The sequence below is a fragment of the Camellia sinensis genome, chromosome 4, assembly GCF_055761805.1.
Source record: "Camellia sinensis isolate YWXY chromosome 4, ASM5576180v1, whole genome shotgun sequence".
NCBI lineage: Eukaryota > Viridiplantae > Streptophyta > Magnoliopsida > Ericales > Theaceae > Camellia > Camellia sinensis.
The window spans coordinates 224,431,016-224,448,617 of NC_138964.1; the positions used below are offsets into that span (position 1 = coordinate 224,431,016).

The 17,602-nt window shown below is 37.1% G+C and overlaps 3 protein-coding genes across 3 annotated transcripts; 2 read left to right on the top strand and 1 right to left on the bottom strand.

The window, feature by feature from the left end:
- Positions 1–7,005: 7,005 nt before the first annotated feature.
- On the top strand, positions 7,006–7,797 carry LOC114312608 (uncharacterized). Its single transcript, XM_028258889.2, has one exon. It carries the CDS (start codon positions 7,025–7,027, stop codon positions 7,652–7,654), a length of 630 nt encoding a protein of 209 aa, XP_028114690.2. The 5' UTR covers positions 7,006–7,024; the 3' UTR covers positions 7,655–7,797.
- A 372-nt stretch (positions 7,798–8,169) lies between these two features.
- MGP2 (MALE GAMETOPHYTE DEFECTIVE 2) lies at positions 8,170–13,470 on the bottom strand. The gene is made up of 11 exons (XM_028258788.2): positions 13,090–13,470; positions 12,870–12,946; positions 12,191–12,277; positions 12,036–12,113; positions 11,864–11,955; positions 11,536–11,737; positions 11,076–11,166; positions 10,086–10,144; positions 9,242–9,390; positions 9,008–9,089; positions 8,170–8,921 (listed from the first exon to the last, which is right to left on the bottom strand). Exons 1-11 carry the CDS (start codon positions 13,217–13,219, stop codon positions 8,529–8,531), a joined length of 1,440 nt encoding a protein of 479 aa, XP_028114589.2. The 5' UTR covers positions 13,220–13,470; the 3' UTR covers positions 8,170–8,528.
- A 326-nt stretch (positions 13,471–13,796) lies between these two features.
- On the top strand, positions 13,797–16,859 carry LOC114312863 (midasin-like protein). The gene is made up of 2 exons (XM_028259184.2): positions 13,797–14,502; positions 15,673–16,859. Exons 1-2 carry the CDS (start codon positions 14,041–14,043, stop codon positions 16,564–16,566), a joined length of 1,356 nt encoding a protein of 451 aa, XP_028114985.2. The 5' UTR covers positions 13,797–14,040; the 3' UTR covers positions 16,567–16,859.
- The last annotated feature ends 743 nt before the right edge of the window (positions 16,860–17,602 follow it).

The following is a 17,602-nucleotide window of genomic DNA, read 5'->3' on the forward strand; positions in this document are numbered from 1 at the left end:
TAATACCTCCTCCGTATTTGATTTCATTTGTGAAAGCTGTTAAATTGATTAGGAAGGGGTGCAAGGGATATCTGTGTTCTGTATTGACTGTATCTACTGATGATAATGCTAACGTGAATAGTATTCCTATAGTCAGAGAATTCCCAGATATTTTTCCAGATAATCTGCCAGGGGATTTGACTGACAGGGAGATTGAATTTACCGTCAATGTGATTCCGGGAACGCAGCCAGTATCTAAAGCTCCTTACCGAATGGCTCTAACTGAACTGAAAGAATTGAAAGTGCAACTGCAAGAACTACTAGATAAGAAGTTCATCAGGCCTAGCACTTCGCCATGGGGCGCTCCTGTTTTATTTGTGAAGAAGAAAGACGGCTCACTGAGACTGTGTATTGACTACCGTGAACTGAACAAGGTAACTGTGAAAAATAAATACCCATTGCCACGTATTGATGACTTATTTGATCAGTTACAGGGTGCTCAAGTGTTTTCTAAGATCGACCTCAGATCAGGATACCATCAGTTGAAAGTTAAAGCAGAAGACATTGACAAAACTGCTTTTCGAACGAGGTATGGACATTACGAATTGTTAGTTATGCCTTTCGGAGTTACCAATGCACCTGCTGCATTTATGGACCTCATGAACAGAATATTTAAACCACACCTCGATGACTTTATCGTAGTATTCATTGATGACATACTGATTTACTCCAAAAGTGTAGAAGAACATGAACATCATCTGAGACTTGCCCTACAGACCCTAAGAGAACAGAAACTTTATGCTAAACTGTCTAAATGCGAATTTTGGCTTGATCATGTTATGTTTTTAGGGCATGTTGTTAGCAAAGATGAAATTTTTGTTGATCCGCAGAAAATTAAAGCTGTAGTAAACTGGCCTAGACCAACAAATGTGACAGAAGTCCGAAACTTTTTGGGTTTGGCTGGATATTACAGAAGATTCGTCAAAGATTTCTCCAAAATTGCCTTACCGTTGACTCAGTTAACTCAGAAGGGAATATCATTTGACTGGACTGACCAAAGGGAATCAGCATTCCAAGAGTTAAAAACTCGACTTGTAACTGCACCGATTCTTACCCTACCTTCAGGTACGGATGGTTTTACTGTATTTAGTGATGCTTCTCATAAGGGTTTGGGATGTGTTTTAATGCAGAATGGGAGAGTTATTGCTTATGCTTCCCGACAACTGAGACCGCACGAAAAGAACTACCCGACCCATGATCTGGAACTTGCTGCAGTAGTATTTGCACTGAAAGTCTGGCGTCACTATCTGTATGGGGTGACATGTGAAGTATATACCGACCACAAGAGTTTGAAATATTTCTTCACGCAGAAAGAACTGAACATGAGACAGCAGAGATGGCTAGAACTAATTAAAGACTATGACCTACAGATTTTGTACCATTCGGGAAAAGCCAACACCGTTGCCGATGCACTGAGCCGGAAATCAATTAGAAACTTAGCCTGTTTGCTTACCGGGCAAAAAGAACTACTTTGTGACCTTGAAAAATCTGAAATTGAAATTGTTTTACGAGAACAAGGTGAAACAATAGCTGCTATTTCTGCTCAACCAGCACTGATTGAAGAAATTAAAGAGAAACAGCAATTGGATGACTTCTTGAAGAAGATCATCGAAGAAAGGGAAACTAAACCAAGACCGGGTTTCAAATTTGAAAATAATGTACTGAAATTTCAAGGAAGACTGTGTGTACTGAATGATTCTGAATTGAAAAGAAGAGTTCTGCAAGAGGGCCACAATTTAAAATTTTCTATCCATCCAGGGAATACGAAAATGTATCAAGATCTGAAACTGAATTTCTGGTGGCCAGGAATGAAAAAAGAAATTGCTGATTTTGTGGCAAAATGTCTTCATTGCCAACAAGTTAAAGCCGAACATCAACGACCCGCAGGCTTATTGCAGCCCTTACCCATACCGGAGTGGAAATGGGAACATATCACCATGGATTTTATTGTGGGATTGCCTCGCTCCAGTAAAGGTATGGCTCAATTTGGGTTATTGTTGATAGACTGACTAAATCTGCTCACTTCTTACCTGTTAAGACAATTTACAATGCGGACAAATTGGCTATACTCTATATTGATGAAATTGTTAGACTGTATGGAGTGCCTGTGTCCATTGTTTCTGACAGGGATTCGAAGTTTACATCGAGATTTTGGCAAAGCTTACAGACTGCATTGGGTACTGAATTGAGACTAAGTAGTGTTTACCATCCTCAGACAGATGGTCAGTCAGAAAGGACCATCCAGACTATGGAGGATTTATTGAGAATGTGTGTTCTTGATTTTCAGGAAAACTGGGAAAGCCATTTGCCATTGGCTGAATTCGCCTACAACAACAGTTATCATTCAAGTATTGGTATGGCGCCTTTCAAGGCATTGTATGGCAAAAAATGTAGATCTCCGATTTGCTGGGCAGAAGTTGGAGATGGGCCTTTGCTTGGGCCCGAGATTGTATACGAAACGACTGAGAAAGTGAAACTGATACAGCAGAGACTGAAAACTGCACAGAGCAGACAGAAAAGTTATGCTGATGTTAGAAGACGGGATAGAGAATATGAAGTGGGTGATCACGTGTTTGTGAAAGTGACACCGATGAAAGGCCAGACTCGTTTTGGAGTCAAGGGCAAGTTATCGTCGAGATACATCGGACCATATGAGATTATCGAGAAAATCAATCTAGTGGCGTATCAAGTTGCGCTTCCTCATGAAATGGAGCATATGCACAACGTCTTCCACATTTCTATGTTGAGGGACTACCTTCGAGATCCTTTCCACGTGATAGAGCCTACTCGTGTAGTGCTGAGTGATAACTACACTTACAAGGAACGACCTATTCAGATTGTAAACAGACGGATCAAGAAGTTGAGAAACAAAGAGATCCCGTTAGTGAAAGTTGACTGGCAAAACCATGGTGGTGTGTATGCCACTTGGGAGAGGGAAGATGACATGGCTAAAAGATATCCTGAACTGTTTCCACTGAATCATGTTTTCTTCCAAAACGAAGGTAACTCGAGTTTAGAGGACTAAACTCTTTTTAAGGAGGGGAGACTGTAACAACCCTCGTCACTGTTTACCGATACACTACCGATTACTGCTAAACTGAGACTGATTATGAAAAGTAATTGAACTGATTGAAATACTGAACTGACTGACTGAAATCTGAAACTGATTGATTGACTGTATCTGATGTATTATCTATCTGTTTGACTGTTTGATTATCTGTTTATGTTTTTATGGTTAAATTGTAAATTGAAGGCCTTAGCGGCGGCCGAACCGAAAATTGATTAGTGTTCCATGATCAGTAGAATTTATGTGATTTAATGGTGTAATTATCTGAAAACTGATTAGGCATGATTAAACTAGATTAAATTAAGCTAAATTTCATTAGGTGGACTTAATTGCCAAAATGCCACTTAGTGGCCACTATCTCACACATTTTGAGGCTTGCATACTTTGACACAAACACACTTCATCAGCCTTGTTGAGTGTATAACCGGCTAGAGAGTGAGGGAGAGTGAGAGAAGTGAGTTCAACTTGTTTTCATCTTGATTTTTGCTTGGAGGCTTAGGGGAATTGAAAGCTTAAGTGCATAATTGAGCCTCTAGACTTGTAATTGAGGAACCTAGGTATAAACTTCATCCTCCTTATTGTGTATTTAAGTTCCTTCTAGCATGGATCATGGTAGTTTAAAGAGCTAAGTTAAGAATTGGTTCATTAATGTTGAATTGGAGCTCATTCCATGCATGCATGTTTGAATTGTTGAGTTGGGAGTTGATTTCATGGTAAAATGTTATATGCATGTTCATATTGTGTTTAAGTCTATGATTTCATCTTGTCTTTGAAAGAATTGGCTCATTAGAGCATGAAATTGAAGCTTTGAAATGGTTTAAATTCATGCATGTTTTTCATATTCTTGAAAATTGGTTTGAAATTGAGTTGTTTGAAACATCCGTGGGCTTTGATTTTACAATTGAGCTGTGGAATCATGTTAAACTATGAGTTTTGGGATGTTTTCTGGAAAATTGGCCCAAGATGATCGAAATTTATGTTTTAAAACTTGGTTTTGAGCTTGAGGTTCAAATCTGGAATTTCCAGATTTTGAACTCACGCTCGAGTGGGGTGACTGGCGCTCGAGTGTGAAATTCGTGCTCCCAGTACTTTGCACTGTTTTGATGTCCGCTCGAGCGGATTAATTGACGCTCGAGCGGGACATTGTGTCTCATGCTCGAGCGGGTGTCGAGCGCCCAATCGAGCGTGATTTTCACCCATCCAACACTTTTGACTGTTTTGCAGAACGCTCGAGCGGGTAAGTCTACGCTCGAACGGAAACCTTTGTCTGCATGTCCACTCGAGCGGATTAACCTACGCTCAAGCGTGACCCCTGTTTTCTGAAAATTCTGAAAATTTTTTCTGAATGCATCTTTGCATCCTCATCCCATCCTAGGCATTCTTAGGCCTAGTTTAAGACATCTTAATGAGGATATAGATGCAGAACATACCGAGGCAAATTAGGGATTAAGTTATTATCTTTCCCGACTATGTAGCTTAGTGTGTGTTCAATCTGTAACTGTGTAGGGTTGGCGACTGGGGACGCGCTCTAGCCATACTGTAGCCCAGAACTCTGTGAGTAATAACTGTGTAAAGATATGTTCAAAATGATTATCTTCTGAACAAATGAACTGTACTGCTTTCTGAACTGATACTGTTAATTGAATGAATGTATGTCCTATATTCTGAACTGTATTGTGGCATCCTTAGCAACTACTGTTTACTGTTACTGTTACAGAGATCTCTGTCGGTTCCCTTGTTAGAACCACTACTGTTTACTGATTGATGGCCATCATTTACTGTTCGGTCTTTTAAGACCTACTGTTTACTATACTGTTATGCTAATGGATGTACCACATATGACTGAATGACTGATATACTAAATTAACGAGCTGTTTTCATTACTGTAAGGACATTCATTCCTAACCTCTTTATGCATTATGTTATTCACTAGCTCACTGCTCATATATATATGTAGGTGTACAGGCACCAGACCGCGGCTAAAGTGTCGGGGTTAAGCTCTAGTTTTGTCAAGCCAACCACTGTGCCTCACTGCGAGGTTCCGAGCCTGTCTAGTTATGGCTTAGGGGTGTTTTTAATTTCCCCGTCTGTCTCTGTATCTGTTTTGTACAACTGTATAGACTGTTACCGTACTGTTTAATAGGGATGAGGTCCCTGAACTGAATGATTGTATATATGTACATACTATTTTGTCATTGACTGCATATATGTATGAAAAAGTCTTTTTGGCATACAGACTGTCACAGCTCATTGGACATTGTTTATTTACTGTTTTGACTTCTGCCATGCCCCTGTACTCTTGATTTCTGTGTTACTGTTAAGTAGGCCTTCGGTAATCTTGGATTGCTGGCCGGTTACGGTGCTAAACCCATAGGGGTGGGTTTGGGTCGTGACATTCTCTTTCTCTCTCTAATATAAAGTCATTGGGTGACCAACGACCATCATTGCTTGGAGTTCACCAGCAACCATCGAATATTGACTTCTTACTTTACATTCACCGACGGCGAAAGAGACGAGTTTCCGGTAAAGAAAATGAGTAGATCTATTCAGATCTGATGTAGATCTACTCAGATCTAAATAAAAAATAGTTGCTGGAGTACAATATTCTCTTTATATCTGTTTCTCTCCTTCGATTTCTCAATTTTTCTACATTTTCTTTGCTATATACTTCTATTTTCTTATTTTAATGGAAAAAAATTTTAAGTTATGAACCTGTTATTTTTAAGTTTTAGTTACAGGCGGTGAAAACTGTAAAATTTTATAGATTTTTTTTTTTGTACTGAAATGAATCATTCTTTAAAACTGTAAAAATTTACAGTTTCATGACATTCTTTAAAATTATAAAATTTTACAATTTCATAACATGTTTTTCAATTTGATTAATAATAATAAATACTTAATAGAATCATGTTTTGAAACTATAGCATTTTACAGTTCAAAGTTTACTTTTCAGTTTGATCAATATTAGAGATTATTTGGAAAAAATTACAAAAATTGAAAAATAATATATTCTTTTTTTCCATTGTTGTTTGTTGTTGTTATTATTATTATTTTTTCCTTTCAGTTTATCAATATTTGGAACATTTTGCTATGTTTTTTATCACTATAATTTCTCTATTTTTTTTTGACAATATTCTGGACATTCCGGTCAGTTTCTGATGATATTCTTGACGTTCAACGAATATTCTGGACATTCTGGCGTACTTCTCCGGTGATGTTAAATATTTTGGCGAGTCTCCGGTAACCATTTGATGAAAGTTCGACGATAGTGACATGTAACAGTGTTTTTACAGTTATAATTTTTTTTTTTTTGATAACAATTAAAAATAAGTAGGTCTAATTGATGCAAATATTTTATTTAAAATTAAATAAATTTTAAACTTTGTGTATGAGTGTCCAAGGTGTATGGTGTATGGGCTTGGGCGCTATCCTTGAGTTATGCGCTTGGACGTGTTTTTTTGTTGTGAATTCTCAGAGATGTAGTAGGTCCAGCATGGATGTGAAACCCCCCTCTCCGCCCCCCTATATAATGAATGAAACAAACAAGCTAGGGTTGGGAGGTAACGTTAAGATTTTAAGAATGGCACGCACAATCAACTTCAGATGCCTGGGCGAAGGATTTGAAGGTTAAAATTTTTGTGTTTGGGAAGATAGTTGAGTTTTTTTTTTTTTGTAATTGGATGTGATGTTTGTGAGAAAAAAATAAATAAAATGATTATGAATTTGATGTGATATTTTGTCTAGATTTGTTTCTTTTGATTTTTTAACTAATTTTGTCTTTTAGTGTGTTTTAGCAAAAAAAAAAACTCTTCCCAAACAGCGCCATGGATGTGAAACCCCCCCCCCCGGCTTCGCCTCCTATATAATATGAATGAAACAAACAAGTTAGGGTTAGGAGGTAACGTTATGGTTTGAAGAATGGCGTGCACAATCGATTTCAGATGCCTGGACGAAGGATTTGGAGGCAAAACACACAAGAGAAAAAGATCTAAGCAAGCCGAAGAAGAGCTCAATCGATCCATCCAATCTCAAAACAACAACAAAGACGATGCCTCCATGGAAGTGGAAGAAGAAGAAGAAGAAGAAGAAGAAGAAGGGACACAGTCAAAAAGACAAGCAGTGTCATCTTCAGATAACCCAGACAAGTCGGTGGTGTTTGGAAAGCCTACATACGATGGAGTAATAGCAGGGAAGGTATCAGGGAGGAAGTGGAAGCAGCCGAGGACACACAGAGCGTCGACAGTGTACGTGACTAGGAAGAGCACCACGTACGAGCAGAGGATGAAGCAGAAGAAGATCAAGAGGGCATACACCGAGAGGATAACGGAGCTCAAGGAGGAGATCAGGCACAACAAGGTGGAGAAGAGGAAGAAGCGACAGGAGAGGGACAACAGGAAGCAAGACAACATTCTCAGATCTAGGACCAAGTTGCAGAAGATAACTAATCCCAAGACGCTCAAGAAGATTGCCAAATCTAAGCACAAGAAGCTCCTCAAGGTCGTCCCTAACGATCTTCTCAACAACAACAACAATAAGAAGAAGGATTAATTTTTTGTTTTGTTTTGTTTTTTTTTTTTTTTTTAATTTTTTTTTAATTGAGTACTTGGAACAAAAAGACCTGATGTTTTATAATTTTTTTTGTTACTTTGAATTTGGATGGAAATGGGATTTTGGTAGTATCTAATTTAGAGAGATATGGTGGTGGTGCTATGATGTTTGATTACAATTCTCCTCTGCTCCTGTTCTTACAATTTCAAGAAATGATCATAGAATGGAAGTTTGAAGTCATGCCTCACTCCCCAAGCTACGAGGTTAGGTTACCCATCCAGAATTTTTTATTTTTTTATTTGGCAAAGAAAAATAACTTCATATTATAGAAGAAAAACATAACTCAAAATACCTGCATGCCAAACACAGAAAGAAAATGTTACTACTAACACAAAAAAAAAAGGGACAAAATGATCTAAACAAGCATACAGAAAGATCTAAACTAGAACGCAGAAGAAAACTGAATTCAGCAATAGTGGCAAATACAGATATGTCCAGCAAATCGATCAAACATGTACTAGGAAAAAAATATCTTGCATTTTAAAGAATAATACGATTGTTTCCAAAATTTTCATAGGTCTCATCTTTCATTTCAACACATGCACAGTAAAACCCTTTGAGCAATGGGGTATTATATCACTGAGGTTAGACAATCTCCTTACTCCCTTCACATGTTTGGCTGAATGAATCCTATGATCCAACTGCTATAAATTTAAACAAACATTGACTGGACCATATGCGCACTTGCTCTTAAAGCGAGGTAAAGGAATGGTGCTACTAATTAACAGGACCTTGATCTATGAAAAACACCAGTTGGGTCTTCTACCAATCAAACATCACAAAGGAATGCGAAAGGCACAACACCAGATTTTGTTTACGCCTCAGATTTTAAGCTATGCCTCACACATACCAGGTCTTCCAGCTTATTGCCATCCATTTTGTACAGTGTGACACCTTGCATCTGCTTGTAGTAATCCTGTGCCTCCTTTCTTAGACTCTCAAACGGCATCACTTCCCATTTACTGTAATTTGAATGCTTCCTGACAATACTCATGTCTGGAGATCCCGAGATTGGCCCGCTCCCATCAGGACCCACATTGCCCCACACCTTACAGCTATCAAATTGTCCCAGCCCACCAGCTTGGTCATTTTGGCCCCTCTTCAAGCGCAAAGCTGCTGCATGAGCTTTGCTTATAGTTTCTCGGCTCGGCACGTCTGACCAGTCTTGCTTCCTCTTCGCCCTCATGGGAGAATGAATCCTAATAACCTGAAAAGCATAAATTTTTGATAAACTATACGGAAATTCACTACATTGTCAATGCATTTTTTTTTTTCTTCAAAACTTATACATACACCAAGGCATTCTAGAAGTTGGTAATATGCCCGCCCTTGAAGTGGATTATGCCCTTTCCTTGGTGTGGAGAAGTATCGGGTCCTATGGAAAAAAACACAACGGTAAACAGAGGGAGAGATGCTAAGACATCAAAGTTGTTAGCAAGAATATTAAGGCCAGATAAATAAAACATATTAAGAACATAAACAAGGTGTCTCTCTTATGACAAAGAACAGTTAAAAAAGTGAACTGACCATTCAGTATAACCTGGATCAACTGTGAAACCATATATGTCAACAATGTCACACATGGAAAGTGCTAGTTCTATAGACTTCATTCCAGTTCCTTTGGCACCTCTGCGTAACACAATACCTTGGAATAGATAAACTGGATTTGGAATACTCTGCCACATACACACGACAAAACATTAGTCAAGCCAAGGGAGATTTTCAATAACAAATTCAACCACACAGCTCCTTTGGCAAACAAAAGAAGGTAGAATCTGGGAATCATATTTGAAAAGCCCTGATTACTATTGTCTTTGCACCAAAACAGCACGGGTTCCTAAGTAAAGAATAATTCCACACTTTGTAAAAATGATGGATGTGGCAAACTTTTTTTTTTCTTCTTTAAATTGAGGTCTCGTGGCTTGAACATCCTTCAATTACATAGAATAATTAATTTTTAAAAAGAAAAAGTAGGACAAAAGTGGTTTCACCATACTTTTGACTACTTCCCCTCCTACTTATTAAACACCCAAAGAAGGGGAAGTCCTTCCCTTTACTTCCCCCACATCCCCTAATCCAAATGTCATGTTAAGGTCCCAATAATAACAAAAGCCTCATTTATCAATAGGAGCACTTTTCCTTTCCTCAAAAATAAGGGGAGTGTTTGGTAGACATGTATTGAATATGGCTACAAGAATGTAAAATAAATAAATTAATAACACAAAAGATACTCCAAGGCAAGCATTTGTCGAACATATGCCCCTCATTCTTTATGTATGCCAAAAGAGTTGCCAAATCATATATCAGATTTGCATCTGATCAACCAAAGAAAATACTAACTACATTAGCTGTTCTGAGATGCAATCTTCACCTTTATCATTGCATTGAAGGTTCTATGGGTCAAACTTTTGATAATAAGTACCTCATCATCTGCAGGAAGAAACAATAGTAAGTACTGACCCATAAATCTGTATGATTATACCAAGAAACTTCTACATCTTCGTTAGAGAGGACCATCAGAAAATTTACAAATTTGAATAGTAAAAAACAGAGCTATAGAAAGCATATATAATAATAATAACTTGTTTTGCTCTTGCATGAGAAACTGGCCTTTCTTTTCTTTTCTTTTCTTTATTTTATTGTGTTTTGCCAGCATGAGTAAGTAACCTCAAAATCAACAATTCCATACCTGACTTCTCCTTGTCATCAACTGAGTAATTTTAACCTACAAACTCTTTTCCAAGCTCTATAATTCCATCAAAAAGATCCAGGAAAAAATGCCTTTCCTTTAAAAATTATAGTTAAGGAGAGCTAACTAAGAAGCTTATCATCACATATTTACAGTACTTCCAATTTCTAAAGGAACACATTTCATGTTTGATTGCTGTGGATAAGTAGGCCATAAAGCATCTCATATCCCATGATACATCAATAACTACCCAAAACAATGACTGCATAGTATGTTACATGGTCTAAGGTCCGCGTATTGCACATGCGTCTAGTTGTCAAAACTCTCTGAAGATATACATAATGTTGTAATTAATGAAGTTATCACTATTTGGTGATACAAAATATAAGAGTTCAAATTAAATTGGATGCTGTAGAATAAATAGATCTCTAATCTATCTTTCCATGTGCCCTTTTACTGCTACCAGACACGAGCTTCTCCTTTTATCATAATGGATAAATGATTGGTTTGTCTGCTTAGGATATGCATCAGATACTAATGACAGACACATATGCCATACCCATAATCATGCTGTGTCGAATAGGGCTGCCAGCAGAGGACCAGAACACAGCTACAAATTTTACAGAAATAAAATTAAAAAATGAAAGAAACAAAGCATATCTATAAATTTACCTGACCCATTGAGAATAGGAACCATATTACGAGCTGCACCCCTCACTACTAGGCGAAAATCCCTCTTCAGACCAACATACTTGGCATATTTCTACAAAGAAATAATAGCGGTGATAATCAACTGTTTCCAAAATAATTTCCTACCACCTCCAAAAAGAAGATAACGAAGAAGCATATAGTGCCAATTATCATAATCAAGTATAAATACTTCTCTCTTCTTTTTTCTTTGTTCTTTTTTAAAATGTAAACCAGTATAATACCGTTGCTTCCTAGATAGAAGATCAACATTTCAAATCAGTGATTACACTGATTATGCACAAGTTACAGAGTATCTAGATGCCAATCTTTTTGCTTAAAAGGTCTAAATTTACTTGGTTAATTATTAATTCATCAATTCCATTCCAAAATCAGGAGGAACTCGTGAGAAGACCCAGAAAATAGCACTACTTTGCAAATTTACCTCATTAACGGGGGCCTCATTGTCTCGTATAACAGCATCATGACTATCAATCTCTCTTCCAAACTCCGTCTTTAAGAGGTCACCTGAATTTCCAACAACAGCACATCTCTCAAACTGTCGAGGGTGGAAGGGTGGCTTTGCAGGCAAAAGTAAGCTAAGGTGCTCCTCACAAAGAGAGCGATTGTAGCATTTATCTGCACCTCTACAACCATGATAAAGGGAAAAAATGTTTTCATGATACTCAGAAGTATTCACTACATGATATCCAAATTCAACCAAGTAAGAAACATCAATTAACTTTATAAAAGCAAAAGTTTGAATATCATACAATTGTGCTATCCTTTTTGCTGCATATTCTAACCACCCATCAGGCCGAGCATCTAGGTATTCTCTTGTCAGCACTGTAGTCATATTACGGTACTGCATTTCAGACAACCTCAGGTTATGCCATATATATTATTGAAAAACAACAATCTCTAAGAAAAACTACAATGATCAACCTGTTCCCACAACAGAATCGCCTCGCAAACATCATAACTGTACTCCAAGGGTTCAAAGATTTTAAATTGCTCATTGTACTGCAAGAAAAGAACAAAGCAATCAATAAACAAAAAAGACGCATCAAGGAGAAAGGTGAGGGGAAGAATGGACAGACCCAAGTGCTGTTAGTGCCCTCAGGAAACTTAAGAATCAATTTACAGTGGTCAATAATATGTGCAGTGAGTCCAAGCCCTTTGCTTGCCTACATGCAATTTCAAGGTTAGTGGAAGATCAAAGTTCAAAAGAAAAGTTACATAAATAATGCATTAAAAAAAAAAGTTACACTGCATAGATGGACTGAAAGCAACCTAGCACTGTGCAGAATTGTGGATGCATCCATTAGGATCTGTCTTTACCTAAAGTGACAATGTGCTTGATATATATATACATATATATAGATGCCAATGGCTGATTGTAGCTTTCTGTTTTATTTGAGTATATGTATGTTCAAATGGAAATAACATCAACTAACAAATGCCCCTTCCCAATTTTCAACTGCATTAAATTCAATTAATCTCTAGTGATGGCTAAAATAACAAACTCAAGTAAAAAAAATGTAGCGAAACAGAGGAGCATCATGAACAAACATACCAAAGTAAACACGATAATTAAAAGCAAACAACTACATGTGATAAAGATAACCCCGACCGACCCTTATTACTCCACCATTAAAAAAATAAAAATAAATCTTTACTAGTATATTTCACATCCATACGTATCTATCTTAAAAAACTCAATAGTCTTCATATATGTGTGTATATATATGGAAGTGAAGGAATAGAAAGCTAACCAACCACGCATTGCTGGACAGTGGACTGGAAATCAGACAAGATCCGAATTTCTTCTTTGTTTATACCGAGTTTCCGGGTGCCTGCACATGCAATTTTTTATAAATATATATATATATATATATATATATGATGATGATGATGATGATGATGATGAAGTAAACAGAGTATGAAATGAGAATTAGGGTTAGAATAGGGGGAAGAAGAGAAAAAAGAGGATAGAGACCAGTGAAGAGAGATGATTGAATGCCAAAAACGAGGAGAGAGAAAATGGCGGCAGCACAGAGGAGGTGAAGGAAGGCGGGTCTCTTGGTTGAGGATGCGGATGAAGATGCCTTGTAAGGAGGTCTTGTCATCGTCTTTCGTTGCTCTGCTGAGTTCAATGCAATTCAATTCAATTGCTTTTGCTTTTGCTTTTGCTTTTGCTACTACTACTCATCCCAGAGATCTGAACTACTTACTGATCTAGACTCGGACTTCCCAACCCAACCCAACCCAACCCAACCCATGTTCTCAAGAAACGGTCCAAATAAATATTATGGGTTCTCTCTCTGTTTCTGGGTACCAGCCAGCCCCAAGTGACTAGTTTGGTTATAGGGACAGCATTGTCCTCATCCAATATAATAATAACAGAGTAAATTAAGGTAGCATTTTTAAAATTTAATTAAAATATAAATCGGCTCTAATAAGTTTAAAAATTATATTTTACTTTTAAAATTTTTAATTTCATAATAAAATATTTTTTAATAATAATCAAATTAATTAATATAATAATTTAAATAATTTTATTATTATATATGAATGTTATTATAAATTTTATTTTTAATTAATTTTATTAAATAGAAATTTTTTGTTACAGTAAAAGATTAATAATTTATATTTTAAATCAATTTCGTAAATTTTACTTGTATTTCAATGATGTTAAAGAACTTTAATTTAGAGATTTTAAACAAATTTTTAATGATACAGTAAATCCACCGTCAGATTACTAGTGCCCCCACCGATGAGGGGTTCCAAGCATTTTTGTCTGTAATTAACCTATGACAATATCATTCCACCACCTCCCAAATTGCCGAACCTAACATTTGAAATTGTTCTCATATCTCATTCATTCTCAAAACCCTAAAAATCTCAATCTCAATCTCAGAACACACCATAACATACCATACCAATTCAAATGGAAGACAGTTTCAGAGCTCGCGTGGACAAGGTATTTGGCTCACTAGCTTCTTCATCATCGAATACTTCTTCTTCTTCTTTGGCCTCGTCGTCAGTGAGTTCTTCTTGTCTGTGGTCTCTCACCGACGAAGAGATAGAAAGAAGAGAATGGAAGAGAGAAAGGGACAGCCCCGACGATTCCGCACCCAAACCCTACCCTCCCAACCTCGACGGCTTCTTTTCCAAAAACCCTAACATCTCCTCCTCCTCCTCCTCCTCCTCCTCTCAAACCCAATCATCCTCCACTGCTTTTCCTGAAGAGCTCGAGGTGGTTGACCTTCATGACTATAACGACAACGATAAGGGGAAGCAGAGTCATGGTGCTTCTTCGTCTCGTCACTTGGTGAAACCAGATGACCACGATGACGAAGAATGGGACATTCGATCCTCCATTGGCCTGGACTCCACTTTAGACTTGGAGGTACCTTCTTTCATTTCTCAATCTTCTTTCCCTCTCTTTATATGTATGTATGTATGTATGTATGTATGTCATTTATTGTTTTCATCTTTCATTTCATTTCATTTGGATTGAGTGTTTTAATAAGTTTTACTACCACTTTTTTCATACTATTTGGCTTATAAATTTGGTGGGAAAAGAAATTACCAGAAATAGATAGAAAGAAACAAAACTCTCTTATTTATTATGTCAAATTTCATTTTTTCTCAAAAAACTAATAATAAAGAAAGAAAAATGGTGAGACTTCTATACTATCAATATTGTCCATCATCAAAATACAAAGGAAGAAGAAAAGGAAATTTCAGACGTATCCCTATTTCACATTCTTTGCTTTCTTTTACTCATCCAAACATGATAGTGAGAAAATACAATTACAGTATTTGTTTTCTTTTCTCACCAGGGTAATTTTGCTTGTTAAATTTTAGATTTTGTATGAGTAGATAGATGGTCCAATTCTTGATGTCCCCCAATGGCTTTGCATTGGAGGTTCCTCACTGACCGTTTATATCATATTATTCCTAACAACCATTCAAAGTGTGGCATTCTAATATACTTTCATGAAGCCATTTTTGTCAGATGGAGTATATGTTTTAAGATTAGCAGAGGGGTATGAATGTGACTCACTTTCTCAAACTTTTCCCCCTTTGGAAACATGTTATTTTAATAATTTTTTGGCTTTTTACGGAAAAATATGCAAAAAAGTAGAGAGAGTGATGTGACAAGAGTCTTAACATTTATTTTTTCTGTCAAAATCATATCCTCTTTTGGTCAATCTTCCTCCTGCTATGTTATTCAGAGGTTTAGGGTTTGATTGGTGGATCACTTCTCTTCTCCTCTTTACCTTTCACAAATCAGTCCTTAATGGTGTGTTTGGTTAGGGGATTTGGGGAGGGATTTGGAAAGGGAAAGGGAAAAAGTGTGTGAAATTAGGTGAAATATAGGCATGTTTTATTCACATTTCACCTACCTTTTCCATTTCTCTTTCCAAATCCCTCCCCAAATCCCCCAACCAAACACAACATAAGAGTTCAAATGCTCTCCTTATACTAGACAAGAGTAAAGTTGATCCTTCTTAATCTTGAGACTCCTAACATTTATTTTTTCTATCAATTTATTTTTATTTTTTAAATGCAGGAAGAGGAAGATGAAAACGACAAAGTGGCTATTGGCAGTGAAAAGGCTGGTGATCACTTGTATATGAGGGACATAAACGGCTACTGGACTGATATAAATTTCTACGATGAGCTTCCAAATACATTTAAGGACATCAAAAGAGACCCTCGCGCGAATCATATGGCTGCAAAACTTAGACTTAAAGAAGATGCAGAAGCAGCTGGAAAATTTGACTCTTTGCGAGTTTCTGATACTGAGCTACATGTTGCAAATGCTCAAAATAACACATTGGATGAGGGTGTCAACCTGAAATCAATTCTGAAGAGGAAGGAAAATCAGACAGATCCAAAATCACAGAAGCGTGTCAGGTTTGACTCTGGATGTAAAAATGATTATGAGGATAACTGTTCACCAGAAGAAGCTACAATGTCAGAAGCATCCTTTTTGCCCCAGGAGGCTTCTGGTGTTCCAGATTATATACGAAATCCTTCAAAGTATAAACATTATACTTTTGATTCTACAAGTGATATTGATGAAGAATCCAATCAGGAAGCATGCTTGGAGTTTCTCAATCAGCTGAAGAGGCCAAACAGTGAGGAATCACAGCCAGTTGAGACTTCTGTTGATCTTCCAAAATCAATTACCTTCACTCCAAAAAAGAAGCTTGGTAATGCCGCAATGCTGAAAAATGGAAATGAGTTAAAACAAAACCAGGACGGTGTTGGCAAGGAGTCTATCCCCAGTAACGGTTGGTCCATTGGCATTGCAGCTGCTGGGGAAGAACAGGAAAGTGAAGTTTGTGCAATGGAGGAAGATGAGGCAGAAAAAGTAGCTACTAACAATAGCAGCTCAAGGAGACAAGGTCGCCGGTACCGGACAAAGGCCCACATAGGGTTGGATGAGCATTATACTTGATTGCATGATGGGCTTTCTTGTTCTGGTTGTAGCTCCTATACATCACTGACCTGGTGTATCTTGGATTGCCTAACCGTACATTAGTAAGCATGGAAAGTGGAGGAAACATCTATTCATAAGAGTCCCCTCTCTTTCAAATGTTGTAGATATTCATGAGACCTTTGGAAGTGTGTTTGACTTTAGTTTGGTAAATACTCATGTGTTTTGTGAATTGTTTTTCGTCCGTAAGTGGAACATTGGTACAGCAGTACACATTTTCTGGAGGAATTAACTTGAATGGGCTTTTTTGAATCCATGATCTTCTACAGTTGGGGCTGCATTCCAAAACTTTTTTTACCCATTGAATGGACAAAATTTTCGTTTACTTACCCCTTGGCAGGGCTTAGAGAAGGACCAGTTTTTATGTGTTTGTGGAACAAAACGAAGTATATACAGCTACTTGGGTTAATTTTATAGAGTTTGGATATTGTTTAATAATCCAAGGCATTCAGTGCGAGAGAATCAGAGGGAGATGTGATCTTTGGTCAGCGATTAGGAAGGCTATAAAATGAGCAGAAGGCAGTCCGCATTGGACACTATTATTGTGCATTCGGGCTATAGATGCTCTACAACTTCAATTGCTGCTTCCACACAAAAAACTAACGAGGGTTACATCAATCTTTGAGGGGCGGTTTGATAATGTTGCCAATTTTTTGTTTACGTAGGATAACCAAAAATTGGCGCAGGATTATCAAATTTTGCTGAAGGTAGGGAGAGTAGCTAAATCCTCTTGGCTTGGAAATTTTTTCCTTGAATTGCTAAATCCACGGCCATTATGCATATGGTGAGGGATTATTTAGCAGTCTTCTATTCCAAAGGAGTATATAAACAAAATTCACATCATTTTGTAACGATTGCTGCTATATCCAGGACCAAAAATATATATATAGAAATAAATTCAGAATTTTATGTAACTAAAACAATCACTTTTTAAAACCAAAAAAAAATTATCCATCAAGATGCATAATTTTTTTTTGTTTTGAAAAAATAGACTTCT